Here is a 17,282-nt window from a genome sequence, read left to right as displayed (position 1 = left end):
CGGGGTTCGAGGATCTCAACTTTCCTAACCATGTCTACAAGCTTGATAAAGCACTTTATGGTCTCAAACAAGCTCCTAGAGCTTGGTATGAGCACCTTAAGGAATTGTTGGTAGACCGTGGGTTTGATGTTGGGCTAATCGACCCCACTCTTTTTACTAAGAGGGTCAATGGGGAGCTTTTCGTTTGCCAATTATATGTTGATGATATTATATTTGGCTGTACTAACAAAGCTTTCAATGATGAATTCTCAAAGCTTATGACCGATAGGTTTGAGATGTCTATGATGGGAGAGATGAAGTTTTTCCTTGGTTTTGAGATCAAGCAATTGAGAGAAGGAACCTTCATCAATCAAGCAAAATATCTCCAAGACATGCTCAAGAGGTTCAAGATGACCGAGATGAAAGGTGTTGCCACTCCTATGGTTACCAAATGTCATCTTGCACTTGATCCCAATGGTAAAGAGGTGGATCAAAAGGTATATCGCTCCATGATTGGATCCTTGCTTTACCTTTGTGCATCTAGACCGGACATAGTGTTGAGTGTTGGTGTGTGTGCAAGGTATCAAGCTTCTCCTAAGGAGAGCCACATGATAGCTCTCAAGAGAATCTTTCGATATTTGGTTGATACCCCAAGATATGGTATTTGGTACCCCAAAGGCTCAAGTTTTATTCTCAATGGGTACACCGATGCGGATTGGGCGGGAGACAAGGATGATAGGAAATCAACCTCGGGGCGTGCCAATTTCTTGGTAGGTCCTTGGTGTGTTGGTCATCTAAGAAGCAAAATTGCATATCTCTCTCCACCGCCGAAGCCGAATATGTTGCCGCCGCAAGTGGATGCACTCAATTGTTATGGATGAGGCAAACTTTAAAGGAATACGGTGTCATTTGTGACAAAGTGCCTCTTTTATGTGACAATGAAAGTGCTATCAAGATTGCCTATAATCCGGTGCAACATTCAAGAACGAAGCATATTGAGATCCGGAATCACTTCATTAGGGATCATGTTGCCCGTGGTGATATTGAGCTCATCTATGTTCCTACCAAAGATCAACTTGCCGATATATTCACGAAGCCTCTTGATGAAGCAAGGTTCACTTATTTGAGGAATGAGCTAAATATCATCGATTCAAGGAGTATAGCTTGACCATCTTGCAAACACACCTTCGTCTCAAAACTTTATTTGGTTTAGATGTGGGCATGGAAATAGGGGGAGTGCGGTTTAAATTATTGAGCTATCCCTCCCCCCATAATGCCAACATTAAAGATTTCATTCTCGTTATATCATATGTTGATATGTGAGCTTAAATGATGAGTATTGGTTTGGACCCAAGATATATCTTCGCGGTGCCATACCATAACACTCATATATGGTGGCCTAGGCCACCACACTCTTCTTCATGAAGAGTTGGAGTTGTTTGGTTTTTCATTGGATTTTATTGACATCTCCATGTTCTTATGGGAAATCACTCTAGTTTGGCCTTATTTGCTCATATCTTGCAAACTTGAGTGACCATGTACCATTAACAGTTTGTATCTTCTAAAACCTAAGCCTACTCTCTCCTATAAGCCATTTCCATCTTGCTCATTTGTCATGTTTGGTAAAAACTTGGAGTTTGAGGTTTTTCGGTCGGATGATCTAGGGTGCTCCATCTTATTGGTAAATTTGCACCTTATATGTGACGTGATACTTTATTACATCATATATGGGTGTTGCAAATAACCAACGAAAGATGGGCCGGATTCCCGGTGATTCTGGAATTTTCCAGAACCCCGGATAATCCGGCCCCAGGCGACCCCGGAATATCCGGCCCGGCCGGATTATCCGCCCTAAGCTAGGGCCGGATTATCCGGCCTGGGCAGATCTTGAAAGGGTTGAGTCGAGGGCGCAGGGGGCAAAACGGTTCAGACCTTCCCCCCACGCGCCTCTCTCCTCTTTCTCCTCTCAAGGCCGCCGGATCTCCTCCTCCTCGCCGGAGACGCTCCGTCCGCCCCCTCTCGGAGTTCTTGGGTGGATCGGGTGCATCTCCTCCCTAGCTACCTTCTCCTCCAAGCGGTTTCCACAATGGATGTGGGTATGATTCACAATCTCTAACCCTAGATGTTGTGTTTTATATGTGCTATTTTCTTGGTGGAATTGGTGTCTAGTTGTTCCAAATCACGAGTAGTGTACTCCTCTTGCATGCTATGAGGCCGATCTAGTCTTAGACAAGTTTTTGATTGGAAATCTGCACATCTCGCAGGGCCGGATTATCCGGCCGGGCCGGATTATCCGCCCCCAGGGGACACCGGATTATCCGGCCTGGAGCTTCATCGCCAATGCAGTTTTGCTTCAATCTATCATGTCTAGACTTGTACAAACTTATAGCATGTTTCTCGAGTATATTACTATATCTTACATGACTTATGAGCATTACCTTCTCTTTGCTTCCCGCCTTTGCTTCTCACAGGTGGTGCTTCTCGGGGTGGTCGGAGACGCCAAAGGCATGACCGATCTAGTGACGAGTTTGCACCCAATGCACCTCGCAAGTCCGTCACCTCAAGGAGGAAGAACAAGGAAGTGAGGGAGAACTACAAGACCATGGATCCAGTGTCTTATTCTGCTATTCGCTTGAAGAACTGGTATGAAGATGTTCCAAGGGATGAAGAGATAGAGGGCAGGAGGTTCTGGTGCATGGAGCAAGTGTTCATCTACAAGGACATCTATGAGCCTATGAAGAATCTGAGACCCATGCAAGCTATCAATGTGGACATCCTGGCTGAGAACAACCACTTTGAAGATGCTATCTGGGTTGCTGGAAGAATGGGCTTGAAAGATATCATGAAGATTCAATGTGACTATAGCCCAGAGTTGGTGAAGCAATTCTTTGCCACTTTGGCAATCAAGACCGATGAGGAACGCACTATGGAATGGATGTCTGGCTCCACTCACTGCACTGCCACTCTGCGCCGCTTTGCTGGTATTCTTGGAGTTCCTATTGATGAGGGTCGTCGTCTTCATGGACCACAACAGACTGACAAGAATGCTCTTGCGAATCTCTATACCTCAGCAGGAAGGATTGGTTATACTAAGGGGCTGCTCCTCATATACAGTCAGTTGCTCCGGTTCTTTCGGGCAACCATTTGCCCAAGTGGTGGTAATAATGATGCTATCCGGGGAGTCCTTGTGGATCTTATGCACCTCAGCTTTAAGTGTGCTCGTGATGGTAATGAGGAGCGGGACTACACTCTTGATATCATGGACTTTATCTTCCATGAGATCCGTGATGCCATGGTCTCCCGGACCACCATACCTTATGCCCCCTACATCCAGCTTCTCATCAACAACTCTGTGTCTGTGAGTGAAGATTTGAGTGGGTATCCGTTGGTGAAGCACCATGTCAAGAAGGCCTACAAGCTTAAGCCAGTCTCTTCAGCTGTACCTGCACCTGACTCTTTCATGCATGATGCTCGTTCTAGTGGTGTTGCTCCTGCTTGTCATCCTGATGTCCCGGCTATGAGGAAGGAAGTGACTCGGCTTAGTTGGTTTCAGCGTCACATCCTTTGCATGAACATTGAGATTCACAAGGAGAACTATGCAGCTAGCCGTGAGCGTTCTGAGATCAAGCATACTCAGGCGGTTATTCTACACAAGCTTAGTGGTGATCAAGGTCCCCCGCCTCAGCCTCCAGCTCACCAGGGTTACAGTGGATGGCACTCTGCACAGGTTCCATGGAGTGATCTTGATGATTGCCTTCACAGGTCCAACACCTCTCGTCGTTCTCCGGATGCTCCTGACACTGAGGAAGAAGAAGAAGAAGAAGAGGCGCAAGAGTCCGATGATGATTATGCCTCCGAGTGATTCCCATGGGACGTGTAGCATCGCGCTTGTCCCCTTTTTGGCGTCTCGATGCCAAAGGGGGAGAAGTGTTCTATTAGGATTCTCGGGGATTTGCATGGTTTGGGCACAAGCATATGCGTTTATCATTCTTATATTGCTTGTGTTCCCGCTTATTTGAACTATTTGGTTTGTTTGTGTGCCGTTCAAAACTATGTGCTATGTGGTGTGAGACATTGGTATGGTTTTTGGATTTCTATTAGTTGAGATCAAGGATATTATATTATGTGTGATGCTATATCTCCGTATTATATATCTACACATGGGTATGACTTCTTACATCCTATCTCAACTTCATATGTGTCAATGTCTTTTGTTAGAGCTCATGTTGGATATTACTTGTGTTGAGGCACCATAATCCTATGTGTTGTGTATTTGTATTCAAATGCAAATTACTTATATGCACACATGTAGGGGGAGTGCCTCTATGTTTTGCCATCATGCTTGTCTCTATAGTGATTCTCTTGCAAATCCGTATATTGTCATCAAACACCAAAAAGGGGGAGATTGAAAGAACATCTCTCACATTATGTTTTGTGTGTTTGATGTCAATATATATGATACACTAATGTTTGTTTAAGTGGTACAGAGATTACATAGATATTTACTCATGTGTGTTGGATTTGATCGTCTGTCAAAAAGATTCAGAAAAAGTTGGCCAGGCCGGATAATCCGGGCCGGATATTGTTGAAATATCCGGCCCCCTGGTTTTGGCTAAGTCTTCGAGGAAATGCAGCTCTGTATGGGGGCCGGACATTTGCCCGGATAATGTCCCAGTATTGTACCAGGGCCGGATTATCCGGGCCGGATTTTTTGAAAATATCCGCCCCCCCCATTTTTGGCTAAGGACTGGAAGAAATGCTTCTTTGGCTATGGGCCGGACATTTGGCCGGACAATGTCACACTTTTGCCCCGAAGACCGGATTATCCGGGGGGGGGGGGGGCGGATTATCCGGCCCTTACTTAGGCCAGATTATCTGGCCCCCCGGAAACAGCAACGGCTCCTTTTTGAGAGGGGGTATAAATACCCCCTTCTTCCTCCTTGGTTGCTTGCTCAATCATTGCACAAGAATTCTGCCAAGCCACCTCCATTAGAGCCACCTCAAGAAAGTCAAGATTTACAAGATCTCCTTCCTCCCCCAACCAAATCTCTTGATCTTTGGAGATTCGAAGGAGAAGACACCGATCTACATCCTCACCGAAGCGTTCTTCATTTCCCCCTCTCTTGTTTGAGGGATCTCATGCTAGTGTTCCTATTTGGTTCCCTAGTTGATTTGTGTTGATGTATTGTTGTTGATTGTTGTGTTGTAACAGATTTGGGAGCCTCCAATTAGGTTGTGGATGTGTGCCCCAAGAACCTTGTAAAGGCCCGGTTTCCGCCTCGAGGAAATCCCTTAGTGGAAGTGGGCTAGGCCTTCGTGGCGTTGCTCACCGGAGATCCGAGTGAAGCCTTCGTGGCTGTTGGTTTGGCTTTCGTAGCAACCACACTCCTCCAAACGTAGACGTACCTTCTTGCAAAGGAAGGGAACTACGGGAATCATCTCCGTGTCATCGCGTGCTCCACTCTCGGTTACCTCTATCCTATTCTATCTCTATATCTTGCTTAGTTGTTATCCTTGTCATATAGGTAAATTCACTTAGTTGCATATCTAGAGAATTTACCTTTTGTGTCAAGCCTAAATTGAAAAAGAACTAAAAATTGGTTAGCACCTATTCACCCCCCCCTCTAGGTGCGGCATACGATCCTTTCAACATGATACATCTATTTTGTGTGTACTCGATGCTATTTGAAGTGTTAAAACGTATGTGTCACACAAAGGGATTTCACTATTGTTTTACAATATATACTCTATTATGTGCGGACGCTGGAATCAAGCCTCCAAGGGAATTTTGTATGTAGAATACCAAAAGCAAAGACGTGTTTGTGTCATGTACATTGGAGTTTGCACATGTACCACGAAAGTACCACATAAACACTATGTCTATCTTTTTGGCTAGGTTTGTAGGAGTGACGAGGGTTAACCTCGGCAATACCCATAAGTATGGACCTAGGTTTCAGGGAAAGGAGAATGCTAGTGGTTTCACAAACTTATCAGACAAATGAGGTATCCGACGTATGTTGATTGGAGGCAAAGTCGCCGAGATTGTATTGAATCTAGGGTTTACAAAGGTGTGTCGTATGACAAAGTTTCTGGACCCCCTCTTCGGTGGCTCCTTCTAGACATTATATGGCGGGCTAGGCCTCAGAGTCCATACCCAGGTCGGTGCCACATTACACGTCGGTTTACGCGATATGTGCCTCTACTTGCCTATTATATATAGTCACTGGGCTTCGACTTCCCTCCAGTTCTTCATGGGCCTTGCGTACTTCTTCCCGGATCTGTACCAGGGTAGCAACGTCGAGTATCCAATATGATATACCCATGTCAAGGGGTTTCTCAAATTTGTTGTGATTAGAAATCCACATGTATATCACCTGACAAGTTAGACCCTGTGATTAGGCGTAATCCATCAATCTGGCATTTAGTTCACTATGATTGCATTCACTTATATCCTATTGGTCTTTTCCGCGATGCCGATAAAAAAAGGAAAGAAAATAACTTCTGTGGAAAATCCTATTTGGATTTATAACGATGATTATAGAACAAAGAAATAAAAAGGTGTACAAAAAAATATTACTATTAGAAAGTTGTTCATGAAAAGCAACCAACCGAGATCGGGTTTCCTACCTATTATGTACCGAGACAAGATTTCACAACGAACAAGATTTTTTAGAATGTTTCAACTGTTAGTATAATAGGAAATACCGTGTTATATGTGTCATTATTTACCTTTTTTGCTTCTCGTAATTTGAAAACGTTCAAAAACACAATACACGCGCAAAAACTGTAACCATATATATGTCCCGTGTATGAGTTGTAACAACCATTCCATCTACCAAGGCAAAAAAACATCTCCACACCACTATCAGATTCTTTAACAATTATATTGCTTTTGCAATGGAGGAGGTGGTAGTTCTGATTGTTGGAGCAGGACCGGCAGGCCTCGCGACAGCAGCGTGCCTTAACCAACTGTCCATCCCCTATGTCATCCTCGAGCGTGATGATTGTAGCGCGTCATTGTGGCGCAACCGTGCATATGATCGCTTCAAGCTGCATCTTGCCAAGGAGTTCTGCGAGTTACCACACATGTCCTATCCGGTAGATGCCCCCACTTACATACCAAAAAATCAGTTTATCAAGTACTTGGATGACTACATTGAGCATTTCAATATTCAGCCAAAATATCACACTACAGTCGAGTCATGTACATATGACGAAAATAAAGAATGTTGGTCCATCGTGGCACGAGATGCAACAAAGTGCACATCAGTCAGTTACATGGCAAAATTTCTGGTCGTCGCAAGTGGTGAGAATAGTGCAGCTAACATTCCGATGATTCCTGGACTAGAAGGCTTCCCAGGTGTAGCCATCCACTCGTCAAACTACAAGTCAGGCACACAATACTCTGGAAAGAATGTGTTGGTTGTTGGCTGTGGTAATTCTGGAATGGAGATTGCTTATGACCTTGCATCTCATGGTGCCAATACATCAATCGTCATACGAAGCCCGGTATGTGCTCCTATTCCTTTTAATTTTACTGAAAAAAGTTATTTTCTAGTGTTGATAATCATAAACAGTAGGTTTTTAATCAAAATATCAGACTGGAAATTGATGGAAAAGTATAACCAAGTGTTTACTGAGTGCTCCCTATCCTCCCCAAAACAAAGAAACATATCTCAATCGTGAAAGTAAATCAATATGTACTTCTGCAAAGAAAGCTCTCTTACATTTATTTTTTACATTGCATGACGAAGGGATGTGTGACACGTTTTGTTTTTGCAGATTCATGTAATGACAAAAGAATTAATCCGATCGGGGATGACACTAGTACAATATCTCCCACTGAAGGTTGTGGATGCTCTGCTTGTGATGATGGCAAAATTCATATTTGGTGACCTATCGAGGCATGGCATCACCAGGCCAAAAATAGGTCCAGAAACCGGACGATCCGCGGTGATTGATGTTGGTACTGCTGGGTTAATCAAGAAAGGCGTTATTAAGGTGAGCATATATCTGATCATCACATAATAAATGTTGGTTTCCTATAAAGACTTACTAAGTATGCTCATTTCTTCCAGGTACTAGGAGGAATTACCAAGATCAGTGGCAAAACAGTTGAGTTTCAAGGTGGGAATGAAAGCTCATTTGATGCGATTGTGTTTTCTACTGGATACAAAAGCACGGTCAATAATTGGCTCAAGGTAGTAGCATTGAGATTTGACCCTCGCCGAGTGTAATTTCTTTGCACACAACACTTTTAAAGATATTCTAACAAAACTATATGCAACTAATGAGTGCAGGGTGGTGAGAGCATGTTGAATAACGATGGATTGCCAAACAAAGAATTCCCAAATCATTGGAAAGGTGGTAATGGGCTCTACTGTGCTGGGTTGGCAAGAAGAGGGTTGGCCGGTATTGCCATGGATGCTAGGAATATCGCCAATGACATTAAATCCACCATCGACTCTATCTTCAACTAAATTAGCCATATTTTTTTGACCTATAAGAAATATGAGCATAATTTATATGCTGTAAATCTTCGTTCATGTAAGGTCATATTATGTGATCCAGAGTATTCTTGTCTCAGGTGTTGTGCTCTTATAGTCGAGATATGGTGACATGCAGTATTTCAGTTGACTAAATGTTTGCATGAACAAATGCAAATAAGAAAGACAAAGCCAGCAGTGTCATTGATAATATGATGTGTTAGGCGACATGCAAATAAACCTCAAGAGAGGCATACTTGGATTTGCTGATGCACTGACTGTTTACATCCGACAGCATGTCGGTTCTCTGCACTTTGTTTCGATTTCCTGTTATTTCCACTAGAGTGGCTGGTTTTGCTAGCTGAACATGGGACTGTTTTGAGGCTATGTCGTTCTTGTTCTGTTATTGCAAGTTAGTGGAGATCCTCCATATGGGATAGAGATCTTGGAACAAACACCATGTAGCAAAAGGCAGACATTGAAAACCTTAACTTTGAGAGTGACTTTGAGCTATACATGTGGGACAGGTCCACATGTATGTGACTCAAACTCACATGACTTTGAAGCAGGTAAAGTCAGCCAATTTGTGGCCAGAAAAAGGTATAAATAAAAAAATCACTACCAGCATCTAGTACAAAGGACACGTACAGAATATAAAAGTTTGTGTCCGATTTTCCATCACAGGATATGACGAGGATAAAAGACATTTAGCCTGAAATCTAATCTTTTTAGTCTGTTCAGTAGCAAGATCAAAATTTAAAACAAAACTTCACATCAAGTAGGAAAAACTTGATCACCTAACATTTAACATAATATCCGATGGTAAATGTAGAATAATAATGTGGCTGCTAATGCTAGGCATCCGCGATCAGACATCGTACCCAGTGAGGGTAAATCCTCTACCTATGATCTCACCGGTGCAAAGCCATGCATACAACTCAATGCCAAACAACGCAGCAACCCCCAAATCCTCAACCTTCAGGTTCTTTCTGTTTGTCAGCAAGAGCTTTGCGCCATCAACTTCTTTCCAGAAAGACTCGTAACGGCCAGGAAGGCTGCAACAAACAAGACCTCCGTGAGTAAATGTATCAAACTTGTGACAGGAAATTGCAGAACCATAAATGAAGCTCATGTGTTACATTGTATAGTTATATGCAAATTTTTGGAAAATACAACTATGCATTGGAGTTGGTTCTTAATTTTTGTTTTTAAACCACCTGCCATTGATACATATAGGCACAGATATAATGGGCATGGACAGGTTGGAAACGAACGACTGAGATCAAACCTAATGTTGTCACCTCCTGACTCTAATACTAGTTTAGCAGTTAGCACCTAAACCTTAATTAAGAATTTCAAAATTATGCATTTAAGTTCCTATCCATATAAGCTCAATATACTACAAGCAGTGTTATTCCCAACAGACAAGGCAGCATACAGAGCTATCTTAAAAACAGGAGGTGTGCGATTTCTTAAACTTAAATTAAGCAGATTTCATTCAGCACCAAGGAATCTGACATAATTAATGAATATCCATATGGTAGAAACCGTATGATTGATCAAAAGGAAGATAATTTGAAATTAAGAAAACTGCATTATTCTTAAAGTGGTGTCTGTAAGTAACTCGTAGAAGACATGCAGGATTTACATCTGTTAGAAAAAAGCTTGATTCCTTAATATTTTGACTGATATAAATCAGCACATAAGTGATAATGATTAGGTGGGCTACAGACCATGCAGTGGTATATCTGCAAGAGGGGGCATCATGGCTGCCCTAAGATAATGCGATAATAGGATATCATTAGAAAAGTCTAAAATTGCAATTTAGGTTTTGATTCTCGAAACCTTGCTATTAAACATAAAAACAAGGAATAATTTTCTCTATTTCAGGGTTCAATAACAAACTATATACTATCGCTGCACAGCAAACCATCGTTTAGAGCCTTTTGCATCCCCAATGCCCCCTTCTGATCACTAAACCTTGCAGGCTGCAACAAGGAAAAGCACACCACAAGCTCACAAATCGAAACTGGCATACCAAGACTAAGCCCACAGTATTGGACCATGCTATGGGAACTAAATCGGAAGCTATTTGGCACATCAACAGACAGACATCAGGAAACAATCTAAACAAATACAGAAAAGACATTGGAGCACAGAGGAGTTGGATGCTATTATTGCAAGAAGTCGCGCAACAGTAGTAATCGGTCAGAAAGATCGTAGTAGGGAGTAGGTACCTGGCGAGGCGGGTGTAGAAGAGCTGCTTGGAGAGCTCCCGGCACTTCTCGACGGTGGGCGGGTCGACGACGTACTGCTTGTTCCTCTCCATGAGCGACCTGTGGTAGGCGGACCCCTGCTTGGCCGCGAACCTCGTCGCCTCGCACGCCTTGGACTGCAGCTGCTTCTGGTACGCCGACCCCTGCTCGGCGGCGAACCTCGTCGCCTCCGACGCCTTGGCCTGCAGCTGCTTCTGGTAGGCGCTCCCCTGCTCCGCCGCCTGCATCGTCGCTTCGAACGCCTTGGACTGCAGCTGCTTCCCGTGCTTGGCTGCCAACCTCGCCGCCTCGAGCGCCTGCGCCTGCAGCTGCGCCACCTTCGGCCCCAGAGTCGCCATGGATCTGCAGCGGTTTCACAGGAGCAATGCGGGCGAGAAGATTAGACAAGAGTCCTTTGGTTGGTCTGGGGAATTTGAGGAAGAGAGACGAAGAAGACGGCACGCAGAGAGGATTAAGAAGGGCTGTATGGCGGTTCGGCCTAGAGGGGAGCAGTTTTGTAGAGCTTTTGGCTTGGAGGGGAGGTTAGGGTTGATTCGCAAAAGCAGAGTCCATTATTTATACGACTGATACTAGGTAATTGGACCGTAGCTTAGAGACTTCCGGTAATAATAAAACTTGCAACGTCAGGTAATTGGACAGGTACAATAACAATCATGTGTAAATCACGGTGACCTGAACATGCACAACAGAAAAACGACATAAATCGAGTCCAATCCAATGATAATAAGTAAAGTGCTCCATTGCACTTGGGAAAAAAAAATCTTACACAACCAAGTTACGAAGGCGTATTACAATATGTAGAGCAAAACCAAGTTACAGCGCACGTCTCTGGAACAGACATCAGGTACAAGAGTCCAACGCTCATAAGCACAGCCTGGGCAGGCATATAAATCCTCCCAGGCAACAACAGTAAGTTTTGCACATCCGAGCACAACGCCCTTCTTATTTAACATGATGAGCAGGTCGAATCGAAAACAAATATAGCAAGCAAGAGCAGTAACAAACAACACTTCACTTGGTCCACCAGTGAAGGAAATCCTTGCGCCTGTTGATCTTCTTTTGGAGCTGGAGAACACCATACAGTAGCGCCTCGGCAGTTGGGGGGCATCCAGGCACGTAGATGTCCACAGGAACAATACGGTCGCATCCACGCACAACAGAGTAGGAGTAGTGGTAGTAGCCACCACCATTGGCGCAGCTGCCCATAGAGATAACCCATCGAGGCTCAGGCATCTGGTCATAAACCCTGCAGAGAAAGTTAAAAATGAAAACAGTATTAGAGAAATATGAGCTGGTGAGACTGAATGACATTAAAGCAAATCATATCCGAGTATAAACTGGTACAATAAGACCTCCATGAATTTTTATGAAGTACAAACACGTCTCTGAAAGAGAGAATGGACACAAGTATGAAGCAGCCTAAAAGCCTACAACACATCATTATAGAGCAGTCTTATTCCTTGAGGATAAACCAACCAGTGCACTTACAGTTATTACCATGTAGACCAAGACATATCACAAGTTCACAACAATATACTCCATGTGATTACTAATATAAGCAGCTTTAGCATTTATGCCAGTCAAATACTTATTATGTTTGGCCATAAATTTCTATCAAAATTACCAACATGAATAATATCAAATTGACTAGATTAGCATGAAATATATTGAATAATACTATATAATTTCTTTTGTTTGAAGCAAGCATGTTTTCTGAGAAGTTATGGTCAAATTGTTACTTACTTACTTTGAAGACTGGCAATGTCCTAAACTACATATATATACAATGTGAATCAGAGGAAGTAATTCTCAAGGTGTCACAAAACAGCATCAATGAGCTGCAAAAAAGCGACAAGAATTGAATTCTGTTCAACTTCCAGTCTTTGGGCTTAATAAAGTCCTCTGATATGCGCATGTTTTCTAGGTTTTTCTACTACTGTGTGGAGATATAGAACATTATTATCGTTATTAAGAGAACTGCAGAAATAGGAGATTGAAACTTAGCAGGACTAACTAACCTAGGTGCATGCTGTATCTAACACAGCAGTAATATCCTTCTTCAATTGTACAGTTGAGTAACTGGTAGTCTAAAGAGCCTTAGACATAGCTATGTGATTTGCTAATTCTAAAGGTGAAAACAATTTATCTTACGAAAACTGTTCAGGCATACAGGGAAGATAATTCAATATTATGGTGTTGGTAACAGGCTTCTAGTTTAAGTGAAAATCCTTCTTCACTGCATAGCCATGTGATTGGCTAAATCTAAAGCTGAAAATAACCTATCTTATGACATCTCTTCAGCCATACATGGAAGATAGTTTAAATTATGGTGTTCGTTACAGGCTTCTAGTTAAAGTAAAAATCCTTCTTCATTTGTACAGTTGAGAAACTGGCACTCTAAGAGCCTAAGACCTAGCCATGGGATTGGCCCAATCTAAAGCTGAAACCAATTTATCTTATGAAATCTCTTCAGCCACACAGCGAAATACTTAGATAATGGTGTTCTCGCAGGGTTCTAGTTTAAGTGATATGACTGCTCGACAGTATTTAGCACTATGGATGCTCCACAACGTTCCATTTTTGCAAACCATACATGAAAATATCAGGAATTGGTGTCGTTTCTGGCAGGTATTTAAACCAAATACCAGCTAGTACGAACTGGTATTCATTTTTTTGGCAGGTCTTCAAATTGAACTCAAAAATGGGGAACAAGAAATTCTTACACTATTAGCGCGTAGACAAACATTTAGAGGTCTATTTCGGTTGGAAGATCCCTACAAAACGTCTATTGAATTCAATTGGTTTCTTAATTAGATCCCTTCCGAGATCTAAGCAGGCTCGCCAGGAGTCAAATCGGCCAGGCGCATGCGAATCTAAGGAGCAGCAAGAGAGGAGAGAAAAATTGGGTACCGACTTGCGTAGTGCTGGCGCCATCTTGTTGGTGAGCGTGCCGGCGACGATCATGCAGTCGGACTGCCGCGGGGACGGGCGGAAGATGACCCCGAATCGGTCGAAGTCGTAGCGCGCGGCTCCGGCGTGCATCATCTCGACGGCGCAGCAGGCGAGGCCGAAGGTCATGGGCCAGATCGATCCGCGGCGCGCCCAGTTCATGAGGTCGTCGACCTTGGAGACGACGAACTCGGCCGCCTTGGAGCCCGCCGCCGGCGGGGGCACGCCCGCGTACGGCGCCGGCGCGGTCGGCGGGGCGCCCGCGGCGGACGCGGCGGCGGAGTAGGACCTCGGCGCGGAGAGCAGGGCCAGGCGCGCCGTGCGCGGGAGCAGCGCCATGGCCGAGGTAGGGTTTGGTTGGGTCGTGGAGGGGGAGGTGGGAGCGTGTAGGCGATTTGGGCGTTGGCTTTGTTTCTCGGAGGAGAGGAGTAGCTCTCGGAGCAGTGGGAAGCGGCTTGTGGTGTGTGTGGGGATGCGGTCGGGTCGAGGCTCGTGCCGGTCGCACGCCAGGGCCCAGGAGTGGGGATCGCCCAAGCCCAACGCTTCTGGGCTGTGTGGCCCCACGGTTGCGTGTTCAACCTGCTATGAAACTTCAAGGCCCACTCTAGGTTCCGGGCTGGTGATTGATGAATGGGCTGGGATTTTGGGTGCTCGTGTACACCGCGTGTTGCACCGCTGAAAGGAGACACCGCCCACGTCCAAGGGCATCGTGGGTTGGCCCACCCTTTTCTTCCTCCTGGAGTTCCTCTTCTTTCTCGCCTCCGACGCTAGCCAAACTGTCTGCTAACGCCACCCGTGGCACGGTGCCAAGTGGAGCGAGCGCCGCCCTGTCACCCCGCCCACATTGATCTGCCTACCCCCTGCCCTACCATCGGTCCACCACCGCCCTTGGCCTTCCATTCTGGCGAACCCTCCCACACTTGAAACCCTAAGACCTCGTCGGGGGGAAGACCCCCACCCCCACCCCTAACCCCAAGTCCGATCGGCCACCCTCACCCCTAAACCTAAGTCCGATCGGACACTCTCACCCCTAAGGTTGGCGAGCGACCCCCACCATCACCCCTAATCATAAGCTCGGCAGGTTAGACCCCCACCATCACACTTAAGAGCATCTCCAGTCGCGTCCCTAAAGGAGGTCCCAGAAGGAATTGGGGCGACACCATATAGAAAACCTCCCCTAGTCATATGCCCTAAAGACGCACGACCGAGAGGGGAGCTCCAAATATTGTTTGGGGGCGCTCAGCCCGTCCCCTGTACATCGGGGCTCTATCAGGGACGTCGACACAAATTTTACACTTGATTTTTTATTTGAAAGCCGCGTTTGGAGGCGTCCCCAAACGACTGATTGGATGCTTTTGTCAGATGTCGTTTTGGAGACACGTCTGAAGATGCTCTAAGTACGGCCAGCGAGACCCTCTTCCCTAAAGTTATTTCTCTTCCCCATCATCAGCGAGGATTGCGTCCGTGCATCTCGTCTTCCTCATCAATGTCGTAGTCGGTGGGCCCCTGGGCCGACTCACAAGTGATGCAGGAGGCACGAGTAGGTACGTGACGCGAGGCATCGGTGCAACCAGTGGTGGAGCCAGGAATATTTTTGAGCCTGGGCGAACCACAAGCTAAAAGTGTAAGGTTTTGAAAACTGTTGTCGGATAATTGAATAAGTTGTGAATAGAAACTGTGTTTTAAAGTTTTTGTCGTTATACTACAAAATTGTTTAATTTTTTGCACAAATATATTTGAAACTTGAACGGTATCCACATCTAGGAAGTTTCATACTTCTCGATCGACGGTCCTAAACATTGAATCTTGATCTGATTTTTTCCGATAAAGAGAATATATCAATTGTGTGAAGATACCAATTACACCCAGTCTCTGCAACAATTAAATGTCCTAAAGAAATTATGGATGCACGCAACCCTATTACGAAAACAAGAAGAAAAATAAAAATAAAAGATTCCACTATGGTGATCAAAACCTTGTAGCTGCAAAACTACCACCGTCACAATCTGCAACCCTAGCACCGAAGGTGCCAAGCCCGCCGCTACCACGGCCTTCACCGGCAGCAAGGGAGGCCACCAGGGATTTTGAAAGAACATCTCTCATATTATGTTTTGAGTGTTTGATGTCAATGTATGTGATACACTAATGTTTGGTTAAGTGGTACAGGGATTATATAGATACATTTGTATGTGTGTTGGATGTGGTCAGTGCTGTCAAAAAGAATCGGCAAAAAGTTCATCGAGCCGGATAATCCGGGCCGGATATTTCCAAAATATCCGGCCCCCGGTTTTCGTCTAAGGACTCGAGGAATTGCTGCTCAGTATAGGGGCCGGACATTTGCCCGGATATTGTCCTGGTTTTGTCCCAGGGCCGGATTATCCGGGCCGGACATTTCGGAAATATCCGGCCCCTTGAAAAATGGCTAAGGACCTGAAGAAAAGTGAGTCTGATGTGAGGCCGGACATTTGGCTGGACATTGTCCCGGTTTTGTGCTTGAGGCCGGATTATCCGGGGGGGGCGGATTATCCGGCCCTTACTTAGGCCGGATTATTCGGTCCCCCGGAAGGCTCAACGGCTAGATTTTGAGGAGGGGTATTTATACCCCTCTTCTTCTTCCTTCCCCCTTTGCTCAATCATTGCAAGAAATATCTGCCAAGCTTCACCACCATTAGAGCCACCTCAAGAACACAAGATTTGCAAGATCTCCTTCCTCCCCCAACCAAAGCTCTTGATCTTTGGAGATTCGAAGGAGAAGCCATCAATCTACATCCTCACCGAAGCGATTTTCATTTCCCCCTCATTTGTTTGAGGGATCTCATGCTAGTGTTCCTATTTGGTTCCCTAGTTGATTTGTGTTGATGTGTTGTTGTTGATTGTTGTATTGTTACAGATTTGGGAGCCTCCAATTCGGTTGTGGATGTGTGCCCCAAGAACCTTGTAAAGGCCTGGTTTCCTCCTCGAGGAAATCCCTTAGTGGAAGTGGGCTAGGCCTTCGTGGCATTGCTCACAGGAGATCTGAGTGAAGCCTTCGTGGCTGTTGGTTTGGCTTGCGTAGCAACCACACTCCTCCAAACGTAGACGTACCTTCTTGCAAAGGAAGGGAACTACGGGAATCATCTCCGTGTCATCACGTGCTCCACTCTCGGTTACCTCTATCCTATTCTATCTCCTATATATTGCGTAGCTATATCTTGCTTAGTTGATAACCTTGTCATATAGGTAAATTCACTTAGTTGCATATCTAGAGAATTTACCTTTGTGTCAAGCCTAAATTGAAAAAGAACTAAAAATTGGTTAGCACCTATTCACCCCCCCCCTTTAGGTGCGGCATACGATCCTTTCAATTGGTATCAGAGCCTCGGCTCTTATTTCGGGCTTAACCGCCCAAGAGTATGCCGGACGATGGGCCTTCGGAAGAGGCCGCTAAGATGGTCACCATGGAGGACATCAATTCGTTGAGATCCTCCATGGATGCTCAAATGGAAAGCATGAGAAAAATGATTTCCGAGCTTTTGACTCCGGTCCTTCCTAGGGCTTCCACCGTATAGGTAAAGGACACGGGTGCGTTAGAAGAGGGAGGTGCTTCGGCATT

General features: G+C 44.9%; 3 protein-coding genes across 3 annotated transcripts; 1 reads left to right on the top strand and 2 right to left on the bottom strand.

Annotated features, from left to right (window-relative positions):
* The first annotated feature begins 6,876 nt into the window (after positions 1 to 6,876).
* LOC124659575 (probable indole-3-pyruvate monooxygenase YUCCA10) lies at positions 6,877 to 8,459 on the top strand. The gene is made up of 4 exons (XM_047197424.1): positions 6,877 to 7,488; positions 7,762 to 7,980; positions 8,058 to 8,180; positions 8,280 to 8,459. Exons 1-4 carry the CDS (start codon positions 6,877 to 6,879, stop codon positions 8,457 to 8,459), a joined length of 1,134 nt encoding a protein of 377 aa, XP_047053380.1.
* An 874-nt stretch (positions 8,460 to 9,333) lies between these two features.
* On the bottom strand, positions 9,334 to 11,079 carry LOC124658860. Its single transcript, XM_047196859.1, has 3 exons — positions 11,044 to 11,079; positions 10,703 to 10,857; positions 9,334 to 9,520 (listed from the first exon to the last, which is right to left on the bottom strand). The coding sequence occupies exons 1-3, from the start codon at positions 11,077 to 11,079 to the stop codon at positions 9,334 to 9,336; spliced, it is 378 nt and encodes a 125-aa protein (XP_047052815.1).
* Positions 11,080 to 11,459: 380 nt separating this feature from the next.
* On the bottom strand, positions 11,460 to 14,103 carry LOC124665288 (NADH-quinone oxidoreductase subunit B 1-like). Its single transcript, XM_047202711.1, has 2 exons — positions 13,656 to 14,103; positions 11,460 to 11,987 (listed from the first exon to the last, which is right to left on the bottom strand). Exons 1-2 carry the CDS (start codon positions 14,027 to 14,029, stop codon positions 11,753 to 11,755), a joined length of 609 nt encoding a protein of 202 aa, XP_047058667.1. The 5' UTR covers positions 14,030 to 14,103; the 3' UTR covers positions 11,460 to 11,752.
* Positions 14,104 to 17,282: the final 3,179 nt, after the last annotated feature.

The sequence above is a fragment of the Lolium rigidum genome, chromosome 6 (genome assembly GCF_022539505.1).
Source record: "Lolium rigidum isolate FL_2022 chromosome 6, APGP_CSIRO_Lrig_0.1, whole genome shotgun sequence".
Taxonomy (NCBI): Eukaryota; Viridiplantae; Streptophyta; class Magnoliopsida; order Poales; family Poaceae; genus Lolium; species Lolium rigidum.
This window is presented reverse-complemented; position numbering and strand designations above follow the sequence as displayed.

Coding starts and splice junctions, on each gene's coding strand:
- LOC124659575 (XM_047197424.1), top strand. CDS start 6,877: ATGGAGGAGGTGGTAGTTCTGATTGTTGGAGCAGGACCGGCAGGCCTC. Junction 7,489..7,761: donor CAATCGTCATACGAAGCCCG/GTATGTGCTCCT, acceptor TTGTTTTTGCAG/ATTCATGTAATGACAAAAGA. Junction 8,181..8,279: donor CGGTCAATAATTGGCTCAAG/GTAGTAGCATTG, acceptor TAATGAGTGCAG/GGTGGTGAGAGCATGTTGAA.
- LOC124658860 (XM_047196859.1), bottom strand. CDS start 11,079: ATGGCGACTCTGGGGCCGAAGGTGGCGCAGCTGCAG. Junction 10,858..11,043: donor CGAAGGTGGCGCAGCTGCAG/GCGCAGGCGCTC, acceptor AAGCAGCTGCAG/TCCAAGGCGTGCGAGGCGAC. Junction 9,521..10,702: donor TTCTACACCCGCCTCGCCAG/GTACCTACTCCC, acceptor TGTTTGTTGCAG/CCTTCCTGGCCGTTACGAGT.
- LOC124665288 (XM_047202711.1), bottom strand. CDS start 14,029: ATGGCGCTGCTCCCGCGCACGGCGCGCCTGGCCCTGCTCTCCGCGCCG. Junction 11,988..13,655: donor ATGGCGCCAGCACTACGCAA/GTCGGTACCCAA, acceptor CTTTCTCTGCAG/GGTTTATGACCAGATGCCTG.